General features: G+C 51.0%; 1 protein-coding gene across 1 annotated transcript in view; it reads right to left on the bottom strand.

Moving 5' to 3' along the window:
* The window catches only part of INSR (insulin receptor), a 180983-nt gene extending 164586 nt beyond the window's left edge, over positions 1-16397 (bottom strand). The window contains exon 1 of the mRNA XM_031659063.1: positions 15846-16397. Coding sequence (XP_031514923.1) covers positions 15846-15945 — 100 coding nt within the window. The 5' untranslated portion in view covers positions 15946-16397. The remainder of the gene's footprint in view (positions 1-15845) is intronic.
* Positions 16398-17425: the final 1028 nt, after the last annotated feature.

Raw genomic sequence — 17425 nt, 5'->3', positions numbered from 1 at the left:
TCCTGACCTCAGGTTATCCACCTGCCTCGGCTTCCCAAAGTGCTGGGATTACAGGCGTGAGCCACTGTGCCCAGCCAGCCCTATCCTCGTTGTAGCTAGACCTTGATTTGGTCCCGGGCTGGATCCCCACCTCTGGAGGTCTGGCTGTGTATACCTGTTCTGTCTCCCATCTGAGCCATATGGAATCCATTCCCAGATTTATTACCTCCAGAAATTAGAGCTTGGACACACTGGTCAGAGATCGTTAAGATTCTCCACCTGTCTGCAAGAATAGCTTTCAAATCTACCTCTGCGAGGAGGAATGGAGGTGTCATGGATCAAATGCAGGTTCTGGACCCGGCAAATCAGCCACGTGGAAATCATTCCTGTTTTCACTCAACAAACGTTTGCTGGGCATCTCAGTGGGCCAGATATTGTGCCAGGCCCAGGGGGACTCTCAAGACAAATAAGGTTGCACTCTTACAGCAAGTAAAGGAAAGACGCGCCTAAAGAACTGTGATAAGCTACCACCAGAGCTAAAGGACAAAGTAGTAAAACAAAGAATTGCAGAGATGTTGGCCGGGTGCAGTGGCTCACGCCTGTAATCACAACATATTGGGAGGCCTAGGCAGGTGGACTGCTTGAGCCTGGGAGTTCAAGACCAACCTGGGCAACTGGCAAAGCCCTGTCTCTACTAAAAATACAAAACATAGCCAGGCGTGGTGAGGTGCATCTGTACTCCTAGCTACTCAGGAGGCTTAGGGAGGAGAACTGCTTGAGCCCAAGAGGTTGAGGCTGCAGTGAGCTATGACTGCACCACTGCACTCCAGCCTGCTGGGTGACAGGGTGAGACCCTATCTCTAAAAAAAACCAAGGCCGGACGCAGTGGCTCACGCCTGTAATCCCAGCACTTTGGGAGGCTGAGGCGGGTAGATCACTTGAGGTCAGGAGTTCGAGACCAGCCAGGCCAATATGGTGAAACCCCATCTGTACTAAAAACACAAAAATTTGTCAGGCGTGGTGGTGCACACCTGTAATCCCAGCTAGTCAGGAGGCTGAAGCAAGACAATCTCTTGAACCCAGGAGGGAGAGGTTGAGTGAGCCGAGATCATATCACTGCACACCAGCCTGGGCAACAGAGTGAGACTCTGTCTCAAAAAAAAAAAAAAAAAAAGAAAGAAAAGACAGAAAATAAAAGAAATATCCCTCTAGACAGGGCACAGTGGCTCACATCTATAATCCTAGCCCTTGGGGAGGCTGAGGCAGGAGGATCACTTAAGTCCAGAAGTCTGAGACCAACCTGCGCAACACAGTAAGACCCCATGTCTATAAAAATAAAATTAAAAAAGAAAAAAGAAAGAGAGAAACAGCCTTCTGGCAGCAGAATGAAGAAGGTACTGAAGACAGCACGCATAACACCACAGAAACCAAGGGCAGTTTGTGTGAACAGGACTTCATACCCAGGAGAAATGGAAGAGAGGAGGGAGAAGAGAGTGAGGAGGGATTGTCAATGAGCCTGAAGCATCCAAGATAGGACCAGTTTATGCTGGCAAGAACAACAGGGTCAGTTGGGGGCATATTGAATCTGTGAGGGCTATGGGATACTCAGGGATGTGGGTCCCGTGGGCATTGGGAAGATGGGGGAACAGGTGCGGATGCTGGTGGATGCAGTGACAACAGGTGACATTGCAGGAAAGGTGGCGGGGAGAAAACTGAGAAAAGAAAAGGATAGAAAGAGAGGCTCACGCCTGGAATCCCAGCACTTTGGGAGGCTGAGATGGGTGGATTGCTTGAGCCCAGGAGTTTGAGATCGGCCTAGGTAACATAGCAAAACCCCATCTCTAAAATAAATAAATAAATAAATGGGTGTGGTGGTATGCACCTGTAGTCCCAGCTACTTGGGAGGCTGAGGATTGCTTGAGCCTGGGAGATGGAGATTGCAGAGGCCTGAGATCACACCACTACACTCCAGCCTGGGTGACAGTGCGAGACCCTGTCTCAAAAACAAAACAAAGGCCGGGTGCGGTGACTCACGCCTGTAATCCCAGCACTTTGGGAGGCCAAGGCAGGTGGATCACTTAAGATCAGCAGTTTGAGCCCAGCCTGGCCAAAGTTTGAGACCCATCTCTACCAAAAATATAAAAAATTAGCCAGGCCGGGTGCAGTGGCTCACACCTGTAATCCCAGCACTTTGGGAGGCCAAGGCAGGTGGGTCACCTGAGATCGGGAGTTTGAGACCAGCCTGACCAACATGGAGAAACCCCATCTCTACTAAGAATACAAAATTAGTTAGGCATTGTGGCTTATGCCTGTAGTTCCAGCTACTTGGGAAGCGGAGGCAGGAGAATTGCTTGAACCTGGGAGGCAGAGACTGCAGTGAGCCAAGATCATGCCATTGCACGAAAGCCTGGGCAACAAGAGCAAAACTCCATCTCAAAATAAATAAAAAATAAAAAATAAAAAAATTAGCCAGATGTTGTGGTAGGCGCCTATAATCCCAGCTACTCGGGAGGCTGAGGCAGGAGAATCTCTTGAACCTGGGAGGCCGAGGTTGCAGTGAGCCAAGATCGTGCCGCTGCACTCCAGGCTGGGTGACAGAGCGAGACTCCATCTCAAAAAAAAAAAAAAAAAAACCAGAAAGAAAGAGGGGCTCCAGGGGACACAGTATGAAAGGCCAGGGACTAGGAGGGGCACCTGTCCCACAGCCACCCTAACATCAACACCTTCTAGGAGCTCTGGAATGTCTGACTCCTCTAGTGTATTACATAGTTTTGTAATCCTAACAATATCACACATCAAACCACAGGATTAGAAGGGGGCTTCTGTGCTATTTCAGGAGTCCTGAGATTTATACAGACAGGAGCAGACAGGACACGGAAGACAGAAGGAAAAACAAGAGAAGTCCTGCAAGACCAGAAAGGCACTTTGTAACAGGTGGTATGGAGACCCTGTAACTGGGTATAATTAGGAGGGAATATATGAGGTCCTCCCTTTTCTGATCTTCTGGAAGGAAACAAAAGGATACATCCTTGAGAGTAGAATGGCAACAACAACACACATGCGCAGTCAGAAAACAGTTGTATCCCACCAGGCACAGTGGCTCACATCTGTAATCCTAGTACTTTGGGAGGCTGAGGTGGGACAATCACTTAAGGTCTTGAGTTTGAGGCCAGCCTGGGCAACACAGCCAAACCCTGTCTCTGCAAAAAATAAAAATTAAAAAAAAAAAAACTATCCAGGCATGGTGGTGCATGCCTGTAGTCCCAGCTACCTGGGAGGATGAAGCGCAAGAATTGCTTGAGCCCAGGAGTTCAAGGCTGCAATGAGGCATAATCGCACCACCGCACTCCAGCCTGGATGACACAGCAAGACCCCGTCTCTAATGATAAAAATAAATGAGATTTCAAAATCAATTTAAAAAAGCAGTTGCATCCCTACTCTCTTGAGTCCCTTCCTGTCTGACTACTTTTGCCCGCATTGATAACAAGGGTAATTTTTAGAAAGTACCTATGGTTTCCACATTCCCACAAAGGCAAAGGAAACAAGAATCTCATGATAGCACCCTGCCCTTCCTGAACACACGTCAGGGGCTTTTATATAAACCTGATGAGACACCCTACTTTTAAGGAACTGGAAGAAAATGCCAGATGTGAAATTAAACATTCATTCTCAGAAGTCCGCTTTGAACTCCAACAGGAGCTTAGAGCCAGTCTGTACGTGGCACCGCAGAATAGCAAACCTTGTTCTGCTGAAAGCAAAATATGTTTCTAAAATCCCGCAAGCCGGCCGGGTGCGGTGGCTCACACCAATAATCCCAGCACTTTGGGAGGCTGAGGTGTGTGGATCATTTGAGGTCAAGAGTTCGAGGCCAGCCTGACCAACATGGTGAAATCCCGTCTCCACTAAAAATCCAAAAAATAGCCAGGTGTGGTGGTACACGCCTATAATCCCAGCTACTCAGGAGGCTGAGGCAGGAGAATTGCTTGAACCCAGGAGGTGGAGGTTGCAGTGAGCCGAGATTGTGCCACTGCACTCCAGCCTGGGCAACAGAGCAAGACTCCATCTCAAAATAATAATAATAATAATAATAATAATCCCTCAAGCCAGCTGGACAAGGTGGCTCACACCAGTAATCCCAGTCCTTTGAGAGGCCGAGGCAGGCGGATGGCTTGAGGTCAGGAGTTTGAGACCCACCTGGGCAACATGGGGAAACCGCATCTCTACTAAAATATAAAAATTAGCCAGTCGTGGTGGCACACACCTGCAGTCCCAGCTACTCAGGAGGCTGAGGCAGGAGAATTACTTGAACCCCAGAGGCAGAGGCTGCAGTGAGCCAAGATCGTGCCACTGCACTCCAGCCTGGGCAACAGAGCAAGACTCCACTCAAAATAATAATAATAATAATAGGCGACATGGCGAAACTCCATCCCTACTAAAATACAAAAATTAGCCAGTCATGGTGGCACACGCCTGTAGTCCCAGCTACTCAGGAGGCTGAGGCAGGAGGACCACCTGAGCTCAGGAGGTTGAGGGTGCAGTGAGCTGTGACTGCGCCACTGTACTCCAGCCTGAGCGACAGAGCAAGACCCTTTCTCAAAAAAGTATAAATGAATAAATGAAATAAATAAAATCCTGAGAGCCACTGCTGCCTCTCCCTGCCACCAGTGTTGGCAGAGGACAGGGATTCCCCTCACTGAAACACAGGCTGGAGTTTTTAGACATCTCATGAACTTTCCGAAAAGTAACCAACCCAGCGGTTTCCATGAAGATGAAAATACAACAAAAAGAGCATTTGCATTCAAAGGATTCTAACCGGGAAATGACAAGCCCACAGTTTTGTTTGGTTTTTTTTTAAGATGGGGTCTCACTCTGCTGCCCTGGCTGGAATGCAGTGGTGCAATCTCGGCTCACTGCAACCTCCGCCTCCCGCGATTCTCCCGCCTCAGCCTCCCAAGTAGCTGGGACTACCGGCATAAGCCACCGTGCCCAGATAATTTTTGTATTTTTAGTAGAGACGGGGTTTCACCATGTTGGCCAGGCTGGTCTCAAACTCATTACCTCAGGTGACCCGCCTGCCTCAGCCTCCCAAAGTGCTGGGATTACAGGCGTGAGCCACAGATTCACCAATTTTAAACCACTTGCAGCCGATTCTTGTTATTGGTGGACTCTGAAATTCCCTCGAATGTTGAACTAGCGAATACTGAACCACTGCTCCCAGGAAAACGCAAGGGTAACTGCGAACTTCTGGCCACAGCACATTTATCCATGGGTCAATACCTAGCCTTGTTTTATGCGTGTTTCTGTTGAAAGACATTATTGAATCTATATTGTTGATTCATTAACACTGAACTCACAGCCAACAGTAGTAGAACTCATGCCTGAACAAAGTTTATGTAACACATGCCTTTGTGTGTGTGTGTGTGTGTGTGTGTGTGTGTGCTGGTTTTTTATTTTATTTGTTGTTGGTTTTTTTTTTGAGACAGGGTCTCACTCTGTTCTCTGTTGCCCAGGCTGGAATGCAGTGGCACCATCTTGGCTCACATGCCTTTGTGTGTGTGTGTGTGTGTGCGTGTGTGTGTGTGTGAGTGTTGGTTTTTGGGGGTTTCTTTTTTGTTTTTTGAGACAGAGTCTCACTCTGTTGCCCACGTTGGAGTGCAGTGGCACCGCCTTGGCTCACTGCAACCTTCACCTCCTGGGCTCAAGCAATTCTTGTACCTCAGCCTCCCAGGTACCTGGGATTACAGGCATGCGCCATCACATCCAGCTAATTTTTGTATTTGCAGTAGAGATGGGGTTTCATCATGTTGCCCAGGCTGGTCTCGAACTCTGGCCTCAAGTGATCCACCTGCCTTAACCTCCCAAAGTGCTGGGATTGCAGGTGTGAGCCACCACGCCTGGCCACACTGCATTTTCTCCACAACGGTGGGTGGTCACAGCCTTCCTTAGCCAAGGAACAGTAGAGAGCTGAGCTTTAGCGCCCTGGGGTGCATTTGAAACAGCCCCATCACCAACTGAAAGCACAAAAATGCTAAAAATGCGGCACCAAATAACCACAAAAAGGACTCGGGTTTTTTTTGTTGTTTTTTGTTTTGAGACGGAGTCTCACCCTGTAGCCCAGGCTGGAATGCAATGGCATGATCTTGGCTCACTGCAACCTCCGCCTCCCGGGTTCAAGGGATTCTCCCGCCTCAGCCTTCAGAGTAGCTGGAACTACGGGCACCCGCCACCACACCGGCTAATTTTTTGTATTTTTAGTAGAGACGGGATGTCACCATGTTAGCCAGGATGGTCTCGATCTCCTGACCTCATGATTCACCCCGGCCTCCCAAAGTGCTGGGATTACAGGCATGAGCCACTGCGCCCGGTCAAAAAGGACTAGTTTTAATCCTCAATGTACAGATTGTATGAATCTGATGCATAAGGGCTGAAGCAAAAAGGGCGCGCCCCCTTACTTGACCTCAAATTTGAGATTCATACTTACGAGTGTCCTAAAATGACCAGAAAGGCACTGAGCATGCTGGTTCAAGGGTTACAAATAAATTTTAGTGAGTAGGTGAATTCAAAAATACAGGGTCTGTTATCCCAGCACTTCGAGAGGTCACCTGATTGTTCGGCAGCACCAACTCCATTATCCGACGGGCTTCAATGACTTAACTGACATTTTAATTTATTTGACCATTCATTTGTTCGCAACCCCGTTTCTCGCCTGCAGCTACGGGAGCAAGTATAACCACGCAACCCGAGGCTGAGTGATTTGCGGAGCCCAGATTATCACCGCAGTCCAGCCTGCTACCATAACGAAGACGCCATCTCAAAAAATAAAACAAACAAAATGTAAATAAATAAAAAAAAAAAATAAAAAATTAGCTGAGTGTGGTGGTGTATGCCCGTAGTCCCAGCTACTCAGGAGGCTGAGGCAGGAGGATTGTGGGTGCTCAAGAGCTGGAGGCTGCAGGGAGTTAGGACCACACCACTGCACTCCAGCCTGGATATCAGAGCAAGAAGTCGCTCTCAAAAATAAAAATTTAAATTTTAAATTTTAAAAAGAAAATATGGGATCTTGGGAATAATGAGGGATCAACTGACTCAAATTTAAAAATTTCAACTTTAAGAGAATACATCCAGGTTGGCGTGGTGGCTTCATGCTCTATCCCAGCACTTTGGGAGGCTGAGGCGGATCACGAGGTCAGGAGATCGGAGACCATCCTGGCTAACATGCAGGAAACCCTGTTCCTACTAAAATACAAAAATTAGCTGGGTGTGGTGGCGGGTGCCTGTAGTCCCAGCTACTCGGGAGGCTGAGGCAGGAGAATGGCCTGAACCCAGGAGGCAGAGCTTGCAGTGAGCCAAGATTGCGTTACTGCACTCCAGCCTGGGTGATAGGAGCCGAGACTCTTGTCTCAAAAAAAAAAAAGAAAAAAGAATATTAATCCGATTATAAGATCAAACATTTTAAAGTCTAGAGAAACCATAGGATGGGAGAAATTGTGATCTGTGGTTAGGTGGAGAGGTGGTTTTAGTGATGGGGCAGAATCTGAGGGAGCTTGACAACAATGAAAGAGACTATTCTCTATCCTAATTGTGGCAACAGCCATACAACTTACAGCCTTCTTTAGCCAAGAACAGTAGAGAGCTGAGCTCTAGACAAGGCTTAAAATTCATAAACGGTACACCTTTAAAAAGCCTATTTTACTGTATGATAATTTTCTAAATATTTTGTTGTTGTTACAGAGTCTCACTCTGTCACCCAGGCTGGAGTGCAGTGGTGCAATCACAGCTCACTGCAGCCTCGACTTCCCAGGCTCAGGTGATCCTCCCACCTTAGCCTCCCTAGTAGCTGGGACCACAGGTGCTCACCACTGTATCTGGATACCTTTTTTGGAGGCTTTTGTAGAGACAGAGTCTTGCTATGTTACCCAAGCTGGTCTTGAACTCCTGGGCTCAAGAGATCCACCTGCTTTGGCTTCCCAAAGTGCTGGGATTACAGGAGTGGGCCACCATACCTGGCCAAAAAATTATTAAACATTAAAAAGACATATAAACCAATGGCACAGTTACCTCCCTAGACATGAATGGAATGCTTTGGGGGACAGGGGGACAAGACTTTTTTACTATTTCTTTTCTTTTTGAGACAGGGTCTGACTCTATCACCCAGGCTGGAGTGCAGTGGCATGAATACGGCTCACTGTAGCCTCAACCTTCTGGGCTCAAGCGATCCTCCCACCTCAGCCTCCTGAGTAGCTGGGACTACCGGTACACACCACCATGCCCAGTTAATTTTTAAATTTTTTCTAGAGACAATGCCTCGTTATGTTGCCCAGGCTGGTCTCGAACTCCTGGCTTCAAGTGTTCCTCCCACCTCAGCCTCCTAAAAAGTCCAGGGGTTACAGGTGTGAGCCACTGCGCCCCAACACAAGATTGTGGAAAAGGACTTTTGTTTTTTGTTTTTCCCTTTCTATACTTTGGTAATTTTTCTTTTTGCAATGAGAATGCATTACCTGTCACTATTTTAATTAGAAACCATAAATACACTGCAACTGGAAAACATCAACCAGGCCACTCCAAAAGTACTCTTTTTTTTTTTGTTTGAGAGAGAGAGAGAGGACCTCACTGTTGCCCAGGCTGGAGTGCAGTGGTACAATCACAGCTCACTGCAGCCTTGCCCTTCCAGCCAGCCTCAAGAGATCCTCCCATCTCAGCCTGGCAAGTAGCTGGGACTACAGACGCAGGCCACCATGCCCGGCTAATTTTTGTTTTATTGTTAGTGGAGACAGCGTCTTGCTATGATGCCCAGGCTGATCTGAAACTCCTGGACACATGTAATCCTCCCACCTCAGCCTCCCAGAGTGCTGGGATTACAGGCATGAGCCACAGAACCTGGCCAAAAGTATTTTTTTTCTTTTTTGAGATGGAGTTTCGCTCTGTCGCCCAGGCTGCAGTGCAGTGGCGCGATCACAGCTCACTGCAACCTCTACCTCCCGGGTTCAAGCGATTCTCCTGCCTCAGGAGACAGGGATTACAGGCATGTGCCACCACGCCCGGCTAATTTTGCATTTTTTTTAGTAAAGACGGCATTTCACCATGTTGGTCAGGCTGGTCTCAAACTCCCGACCTCAAGTGATCCACCCACCTCAGCCTCCCAAAGTGCATGGGATTACAGACGTGAGCCACACCACGCCCGGCCTCCGGGAGTATTCTTTTTTTTTTTTTTTTTTGAGACGGAGTCTCGCTGTGTCACCCAGGCTGGAGTGCAGTGGCGCGATCTCGGCTCACTGCAAGCTCCGCCTCCCGAGTTTACGCCATTCTCCTGCCTCAGCCTCCGAGTAGCTGGGACTACAGGCGCCCGCCACCTTGCCCGGCTAGTTTTTTGTATTTTTAGTAGAGAGGGGGTTTCACCATGTTAGCCAGGATGGTCTCGATCTCCTGACCTCGTGATCCACCCGCCTCGGCCTCCCAAAGTGCTGGGATTACAGGCTTGAGCCACCGCGCCCGGCTCGGGAGTATTCTTAATAGAAATTAACACAAGAGAGGCTTGAGAAAAAAAAAGAAAAAAATCTCATTATATACACCAGTTATATTTTCGGTTCTAGACACAGGGCTGAGAGCCTGAAATCCTTATTCAATACCAATATAGCTGTTTAAATAAATAAATTATAAGATCATACACATAGCTAAGTAGGCAACATCACGGTGATTTTTCTCATCCTTGGAATCCATGTATTCAGTGCAGCAAATGATACACTTTCTTTAACGTGTCTTGCAGCGTAAAGAGAAAGACATAGCATTTTTTTTTTTTTTTTTTTTTGAGACGGAGTCTCATTTGGTGGTCTAGGGCTGGGAGGCAGGGCCGGATCTCAGCTCACTGCGGGGCTCACCGGGTTTACCATTCTCCTGCCTCTAGCCTCCCGAGTAGCTGGGACTACAGGCTCTGTCACCATGCCCGCTAGTTTTTGTATTTTTAGTAGAGACGGGTTTCACTGTGTTAGGGATGGTCTCTGATCTCCTGACTCGTGGATCCGCCCGCCTGCCTCCGGGAAGTGCTGGGATTACAGGCTTGAGCCACCGCGCCCGGCCAGATACAGCATTTCATTTCACTCGCTTCATTCAAGTTGTACCAGGGACCACACAAGCCATTAGGCATGCTATCATGAATGAAACCTCAAGGCGTCTGTTCCAGATCAGAGGTTAGCAAACGTTCTCTGTAAAGGGCCAAAGTGTAAATATTTTGGCCATAGAATTCCTGTTTTAACTACTCAACCTGCCGTCCGGGCATTTTTGAGCAGTCATAGATGATGTGAGCAGATGTCGAGTGTGGCTGCATGCCAATAAAACTGCATTTACAAAATCCGTGGGATTGGGCCTGAGGGCCATGGTTAGCTGACCCCTGTTCAGAAGAAGTTGGATCTATGTAAATTTCTTAGCTGGGTGCAATGGCTTCTCATGCCTATAATCCCAGCACTTGGGAGGCCCAGGAGGGAAGACTGCTTGAGGCTAGGAGTTTAAGACCAGCCTAGGCAACATAGCAAGACCCTGTCTCTACAGGAAAAAAAAAAAAAAAAGTTTTAATTAGCCAGGCGTGGTGGTGACTGCTTGTGGTCCCAGGTACCCAGGAGGCGGAGGCGAGCAGGTTGCTTGAAGCCAGGAATTCACAACCAGCCTGGGCAGCATAGCAAGACTCTGTCTCTACAAAAAATTTTAAAAATTAGTGAGTCATGGTGGTGCCTGTGCCTGTGATCCCAGTTTCACAGGAGGCCAAGGCGGGAGGATCACTTGAGGCCAGGAATTCAAGACCAGCCTGGGCAACACAGCTAGACTCTGTCTCTACAAACAAATGTTTAAATTAGCTGGGCACGGTGGCACCTGCCTGTGATTCCAGCTATTTGGGGAACCTAGGTGGAAGGACTGCTCCAGGCCATGACTTGAGGAGGCTGCAGTAAGCTAGGACCATACCTCTGCACTCCAACCTGTGTGGCAGAGCAAAATCCTGTCTCTAAAAAGAAAAATTTAAAAAAGAAAAAAGAAAGTGGGCCGGACACAGTGGCTCACGCCTGTAATCCCAGATCTTTGGGAGGCTGAGGTGGGTGGGTCACTTGAGGTCAGGAGTTCAGGACCAGCCTGGCCAACAGGGTGAAACTCCATCTCTACTAAAAATACAAAAACTAGCCCGGTGTGGTGGCACATGCCTGTAACTCCAGCTACTGGGGAGGCTGAGGCAGGAGAATTGCTTGAACCTGGGAGGCGGAGGTTGCAGTGAGCCTGGATCGTGCTGTTGCACTCCAGCCGGGGCGAAGCAGTGAATTAAAAAAAAAAAAGTGAGCTGAGAGAAGATTAAAGGAAACACTGACCCTCTGGGAAGAGAGAGCCAACATCTTAGCCTAGGTAGAAGGAGAAGAGAACAGTAGAAAACAAGAACCCAAGCTCAGGTGAGACTGGAATCGCAACCTTCAAGGAGGAGGGATTGGCAGTGTCAAACCCAGAGTGTTCAAGTGAGGTGAGGTTGCAGGAGACGCAACTGGGAGATGAGAGATTAGCTTTGACAGCCATTGGTAAAGTGGCGGAGATGCAAGCCAGACGCTGGGGGCAGAACAGTGAGTAAAGAGATGGCAAGGGCAGGGAGGACTGGCCGGGGGAAGCTGGACAGGGTGGAGGCTGGAGGTCAGTGGTGGGTAATGGGGATCGGAGGGTACGGGGTGTTTAGAGGCTAAAAAAGTATGTGGGTAAATGAAGATTTTTTTTTTTTTTTTTTTTTTTTTTTTTGAGACAGAGTCTCTCTCTGTCGCCCAGGCTGGAGTGCAGTGGCGTGATCTCGGCTGGCTGCAATGCAACCTCTGCCTCTCAGGTTCAAGCAATTCTCCTGCCTCAGCCCCCCTAGCAGCTGGGATTACGAGGGCCCACCACCACACCTGGCTAATTTTTGTATTTTTAGTAGAGACGGGGTTTCGCCATGTTGGCCAGGCTGGTCTCAAACTCCTGACCTCAGGGGATCTGCCCACCTCGGCCTCCCAAGGTGTTGGGATTACAGGCGTGAGCCACTGCACCCGGCCAAAGATTCTTGAACAAAGAGAGGACAAAGAGCAAGAGCCCAGATGGGTAAATGTCTCAGACAGGGAAAAGGTTAACTCCTCCGGTGCAGTGCCTGGCAATGTCTGGAGACATTTGTGGCTGTCATGACTGGGTGGAAGGGGGCCCTACCAGGACCACGTGGGTGGAGACCAGGGCTGCAGCTCAACACTCTACATGCAGGACAGACCCCAGCACCAAGAATGATCCAACCCCAAATGCCAGCAGTGCGGAGACTGAGAGCTCTGCTTGAACCAAAGAGGAACAGAAGTCAACGGTAGAGTGGGGTGAGGTGAGGACCCCCAGGGACTCAGCCCACACACTATGGTCTCTATGCATGAATGGGGAAGGGCAAGAAGCAGGTCTCCAGGAGAGAAGCAAAGAATAAGAATAACTGCAGAGGCCAGACACCGTGGCTCATGCCTGTGATCCCAGCACTTTGAGAGGCCAAGGCGGGCAGATCGCTTGAGGCCAGGAGTTTGAGACCAGCCCAGACAAAATAGCAAGACTTTATCTCTACAAATTAAAGTAAAAATTAGCCAGGCAGGGTGGCGTGCACCTGTGGGCCCACTACTAGGGAGGCTGAGGTAGGAGGATGGCTTGCGTCCAGGAGGTCAAGGCTGCAGTGAGCCATCATTGCCCAGCTGCACTCCAGTCTAAGCAACAGAGCAAGACCTCATCTCAAAAATAAATACAGTAAAATGAATAGATAGGTAGATAGACACAAAAATCACAGTGATTTTCCTCCACCCTTTATCCCAATCAAAATGCCACATTAGGCCAGGAGTGGTGGCTCACGCCTGTAATACCAGGACTTTGGGAGGCCGAGGCAGGCAGATCACTTGAGGTCAGAAGTTTGAGACCAACCTAATCAATATGGCGAAACCCCATCTCTACTAAAAATACAAAAATTAGCCGAGGGTGGTGATGGATGCCTGTAATCGCAGCTACTCAGGAGGCTGAGGCAGGAGATGCACGTGAACCTGAAAGGTGGAGGTTGCAGTGGGCAGTGAGTAAAGATCGTGTCACTGCATTCCAGCCTGGGTGACAGAGTGAGACCCTGTCTCAAAAAAAAAAAAAAAAAGGCCGGGCGCAGTGGCTCATGCCTGTAATCCAAGCACTTTGGGAGGCTGAGGTGGGTGGATCATGAGGTCAGGAGATTCAGACCATCCTGGCTAACACGGTGAAACCCTGTCTCTACTAAAAATACAAAAAATTAGCCGGTGTTGTGAAACACACCTGTAATCCCAGCTACTGGGGAGGCTGAGGCAGGAGAATCCCTTGAACCTGGGAGGTGGAGGTTGCAGTGAGCCGAGATCGTGCCACTGCACTCCAGCCTGGGTGACAGAGCAAGACTCCGTCTCAAAAAAAAAATAAAAATAAAAAAGCCATATTGGTTGACATTAGAGATTAATGATCTAATGACCTGAAAAGCTCTTTGCCCCTCCCCACGCCTTCAAGAGGCATCACAGCCCATTTATTTGATAGGATTTTGTTCACCATTACCCCAAACATGGGGGGTATGGAGGCTCAGACTCAAAAGAACAAAGATTTGTTAAGAAACCATTGCTCTGCAGCCACACTAGCTAGATTCCAATCCCAGCCCTGCTGCCTGCTGGCCTCAAACGAAGTTTTCTCACTTGTGAAAAGGGATGATTAAATCACACCTCGTGTGGGGTTTTGCCATGAGGATTAACTGAGATTATATATGCAAAGCGAATAGAACAGCACCTGCTGAGAGCTTGCTCTTATAATTCTTAGGAAGGTATTACGCAGAGAATAAAGAACTTCTTAAGATGATAAAGGAGCCCAGTACACCCAGGGTTTCTGTGCCCCACTTCAGAACAAATATTTACTGAACACCTACTATGTGCCAGGCACCATTCCGGGGTCTAAAAATACAGTGGTGAACAACATCAACAACAAACCATAAACCCCAGCCCATATGGAAGCCATAAATGTGAAAAGAAATGGTAAATCCATTTACTGACCCTGAAAGTCCAGGCACAGATCCACGATTAATTACCAAAGCTACAAGGAACAGAAGAGCAGGGAACCACACACACGCACACACACAGAATCTGGCATAGTTCTAAACCACTCGTCTTGGATTTTTTTTTTTTTTAAGACAAACTCTCACTCTGTCGCCAGGCTGGAGTGCAGGGGTGCCATCTCAGCTCACTGCAACCTCCTCCTCCCCGGTTCAAGCAATTATCCTGCCTCAGCCTCCCAAGTAGCTGGGATTACAGGTGCACGCCACCACACCCCGCTAATTTTTGTATTTTGAGCAGAGAAGGGAGTTTCACTATGTCGGCTAGTATGGTCTCCATCTCCTGACCTCCTGATCCGCCCGCCTCAGCCTCCCAAAGTGCTGGGATTACAGGCATGAGTCACAACAGCCAGCCGGATTTTCTTAACAAAAACCCAAATTAACCGCCACCCTTCATTGAGCACCTACTGTCTACCAAGCACCTGGGGGCGGGGTGGCCGCGGGGCTTTTAAACATTATGTAATTCACAGAGTCGACTCAGCACACCCGGTTGGTCCACTCTAGCACCTCTGATTTTACATGTACCCGGTTCCCCATCAATAAATTTAGGAGCTTCAATTCCTTCCCTCCCTGACCCCTTCCTGATTACCACTGATTTCCTTTTATGGAGAAATCTGAAACAGTAAGCCAACAGATATGTTTAAAGCAGGGCCTCAGACCCCACAGTGGGACACTCAGGCTATATTGTCTTAAATGATTGCGCCATCTTTATCTTACAACCCCAAAGGTGCCTGCTGTCAAGCCCAAGGAAGATGCTACCCACACGTGGGAGAGGGGCCCATGGGGTCAGGGGGAAGGAAAGCCTCACTCAAGGTCAAAGGCTCCTTCATGAAGGGCAGGGCTGAGGGGAGAGGAGGAGTCAAGGAGACAGCAGACAAGGGACAGTAGTCCAGATTCTTGTGCAGAATGGGACACAGAGAGGTTCAAGTCCTGGCTCTGGCACTGACTTTAGGGCAAGGGAGTTATGCATCCTACCTGAGCCTTAGTTTACTCCTCTGTGAAATGGGTACAGAACTGTATCCGCCTCCCGGGGCCACTGTGACAGTCCAGAGAGATAAGATAGACCAGCCTGTGGCGTGCGGTGATACTAATTACAATAAATAGGGTAAAAAACCGCCACTACTTCTGCTACAATTGCTGCTGTTGCTAAGGCTTTAGAATTTGCCTCCAGACATCTGGAAACAGAACCCAAAAGGGTAAACGTGGACCTAGAGTCCGGGGTGGCCACCGGCCTAAATCCAAGGTAGCTAGGTAGAGGGGGTTTCTGCAGTCCCCGACCCCAGGCAGCGTCACCCACCGGTGGGGCACTCGGGGCGATTGGCTCTACCTACACGATATGCGCTCGGGGGACTTGGCTGTCCGGGGCTCTCCAGACCCAGTGACCCCACTTCCCGGCCGCGACCCAAAGACGACGCATGTCGTGTCTCCGGAGCGACTTGGGCTCGGAGGGGCTGGGGCACGGGTCGGAGGCGCGCTCCAGAGAGGCGCCCGCGGCGGGGCGGGCACTGGGGCAAGGTTCCTCGGGCTCAGGTCGGGCACGCGGGGCGCGGAGGCGCGAGCCCGGGCGGGCAAAGGCCAAGGTCAGCGGCTTCCCGCCCACCCCCCCTACCACGCGAGGCAGGAGCTACAGTCCCGGCCACCGCCCCCCGCCCCCGGGGAGGGTTCTCAGTCCACAAGCCGGGGCTCGATTTTGGCTCGGGTGGGGTCCTCTCCCCATCGCGGCGCTCCCCGTCCACGCCCGCGCCCCCAGACTCACCCTCTCCGGGGTACAGGTGGCCCGCGGCGCCCAGTAGCAGCGCGGCCACCGCCACCAGCAGCGGCGCGGCAGCTGTCCCCCGCCGGCCCCCGGTGCCCATGGCTGCGGGAGCGCGGGGTCTCCTCGGATCAGAGCGCGCGGCGCTGGCCCGCGGGGGTCATGCTCTGAGGCGGCCGTCCGAGAGGCGCTGGGGGCCGTGCGTCCTCCTCTTCCACGCCGGCGACCCGCGGGCCGCAGCCCCGCTGCCCGGGAGGGCCCTAGAGACAGCCCCGGGAAGGAGGCGCGCGGCTTCGCCCGCTACAAATAGGGAGCGGAGGCCCTCGCGGTGGCGGCCCCGACCCCCGGCCGCTGCGGCCCGGGCCCCGTCCCACGATGTTGGGGCGGGGAGCTCGGCGCTGCGCCCCAGACTGTCTCTCGGCTCTCGGCCCCGCGCGCTCTGGGTCGCGACCTGCGGGCTCCGGGACAGAGGGACGCGCGGACCAACGGACAAGCTGACGGGCGGGCGGGCACCTGGGCTGGCGGGTGGCGGGCGGGCGGCGGGAGCGAGGGCTGCTCGGGCCCGTAAACAACGCGGCCCGTCAGCTGGGCCCGGTGCGGGCCGCGGGAAAAGGCGGCGCGGATCTGGCCTAGGAAGGGACTCTGCGCCCGGGAGAGGCCCAGGAGAGGGAGGGAAAGCAGGCAGGAGAGGGAGGTGCCGCCCGGCCCCGCCCCGCCCGCCTCCCCGCCTGCCTCCCCGCCTCCTGTGCCGGGCCCCGCGCTGGAGGCCCTGGGCGCGCCGGGACCGAGGGGGCGCCCCAGATCCGCGGGCCCTACAGCCCCGAGTCTCCTCCAGTTTCAAACCCCCGGAGGCGCCCCACAGGCCCTACCCAGCAGCACAGGTCCTTTCTCTACCGTTTTGCTATTTTGTTCATAGTGGGCTTTGGAGGATTCCTGTTGATTTTTTTTTTAACACTGCATTAAAATGTTTATTTTGGTGACTCGAGGTGGTTTTCGTTTCTTTCTTTCTTTCTTTCTTTTTTTCACTCCCTTAAATTTTGCAGCCCAGGCGAGTAGTGTCTCACTCGCCTTTCCCCAGTCCGGGCCTGGCCAACGACACTCGTCCCAGAGCGCGTGGGCGCCCCCAGATGTCCCGCCCGCGCGTGCGCCCCCGCCCAGGGGCGAGACCCAAGCCAGGCCCCTGGGGACAGCCACGTGCCCGCGCGCCCAGTGCGCTCCCTGTGTTCAAGTTAGAGAAATGACACCTGGAAAAATGTGCAGACGCTTCTGAAAGAGCAAAGAAGAGGCCAAAGACGACTCCGGAGACCTCGAATAGGGCGCAGGTGGACATCTCAGATTTTCAGCATCTCAGATTTTCAGCAGACCAGCCTGTATGTGTCTGAACGTCTAGCAACGACATTCACCAACAAGGCGGGACAGCGGTTCCACCTACCTTACTGAAGGAGAGGAAAGGTCTTTCAGTATAGGAAAGCCAGAACTCAATGGGAAAAGGGTTTCTCCACCCCTCACTCCCGTATGGTCTTGGGCCAGCTACTTTACTGTCTCTGGGCCAGTTTCACTTGTGTAATGGGTTTGATAATACC

This window comes from Papio anubis, chromosome 20 (assembly GCF_008728515.1).
Source record: "Papio anubis isolate 15944 chromosome 20, Panubis1.0, whole genome shotgun sequence".
Lineage (NCBI taxonomy): Eukaryota > Metazoa > Chordata > Mammalia > Primates > Cercopithecidae > Papio > Papio anubis.
This window is presented reverse-complemented; position numbering and strand designations above follow the sequence as displayed.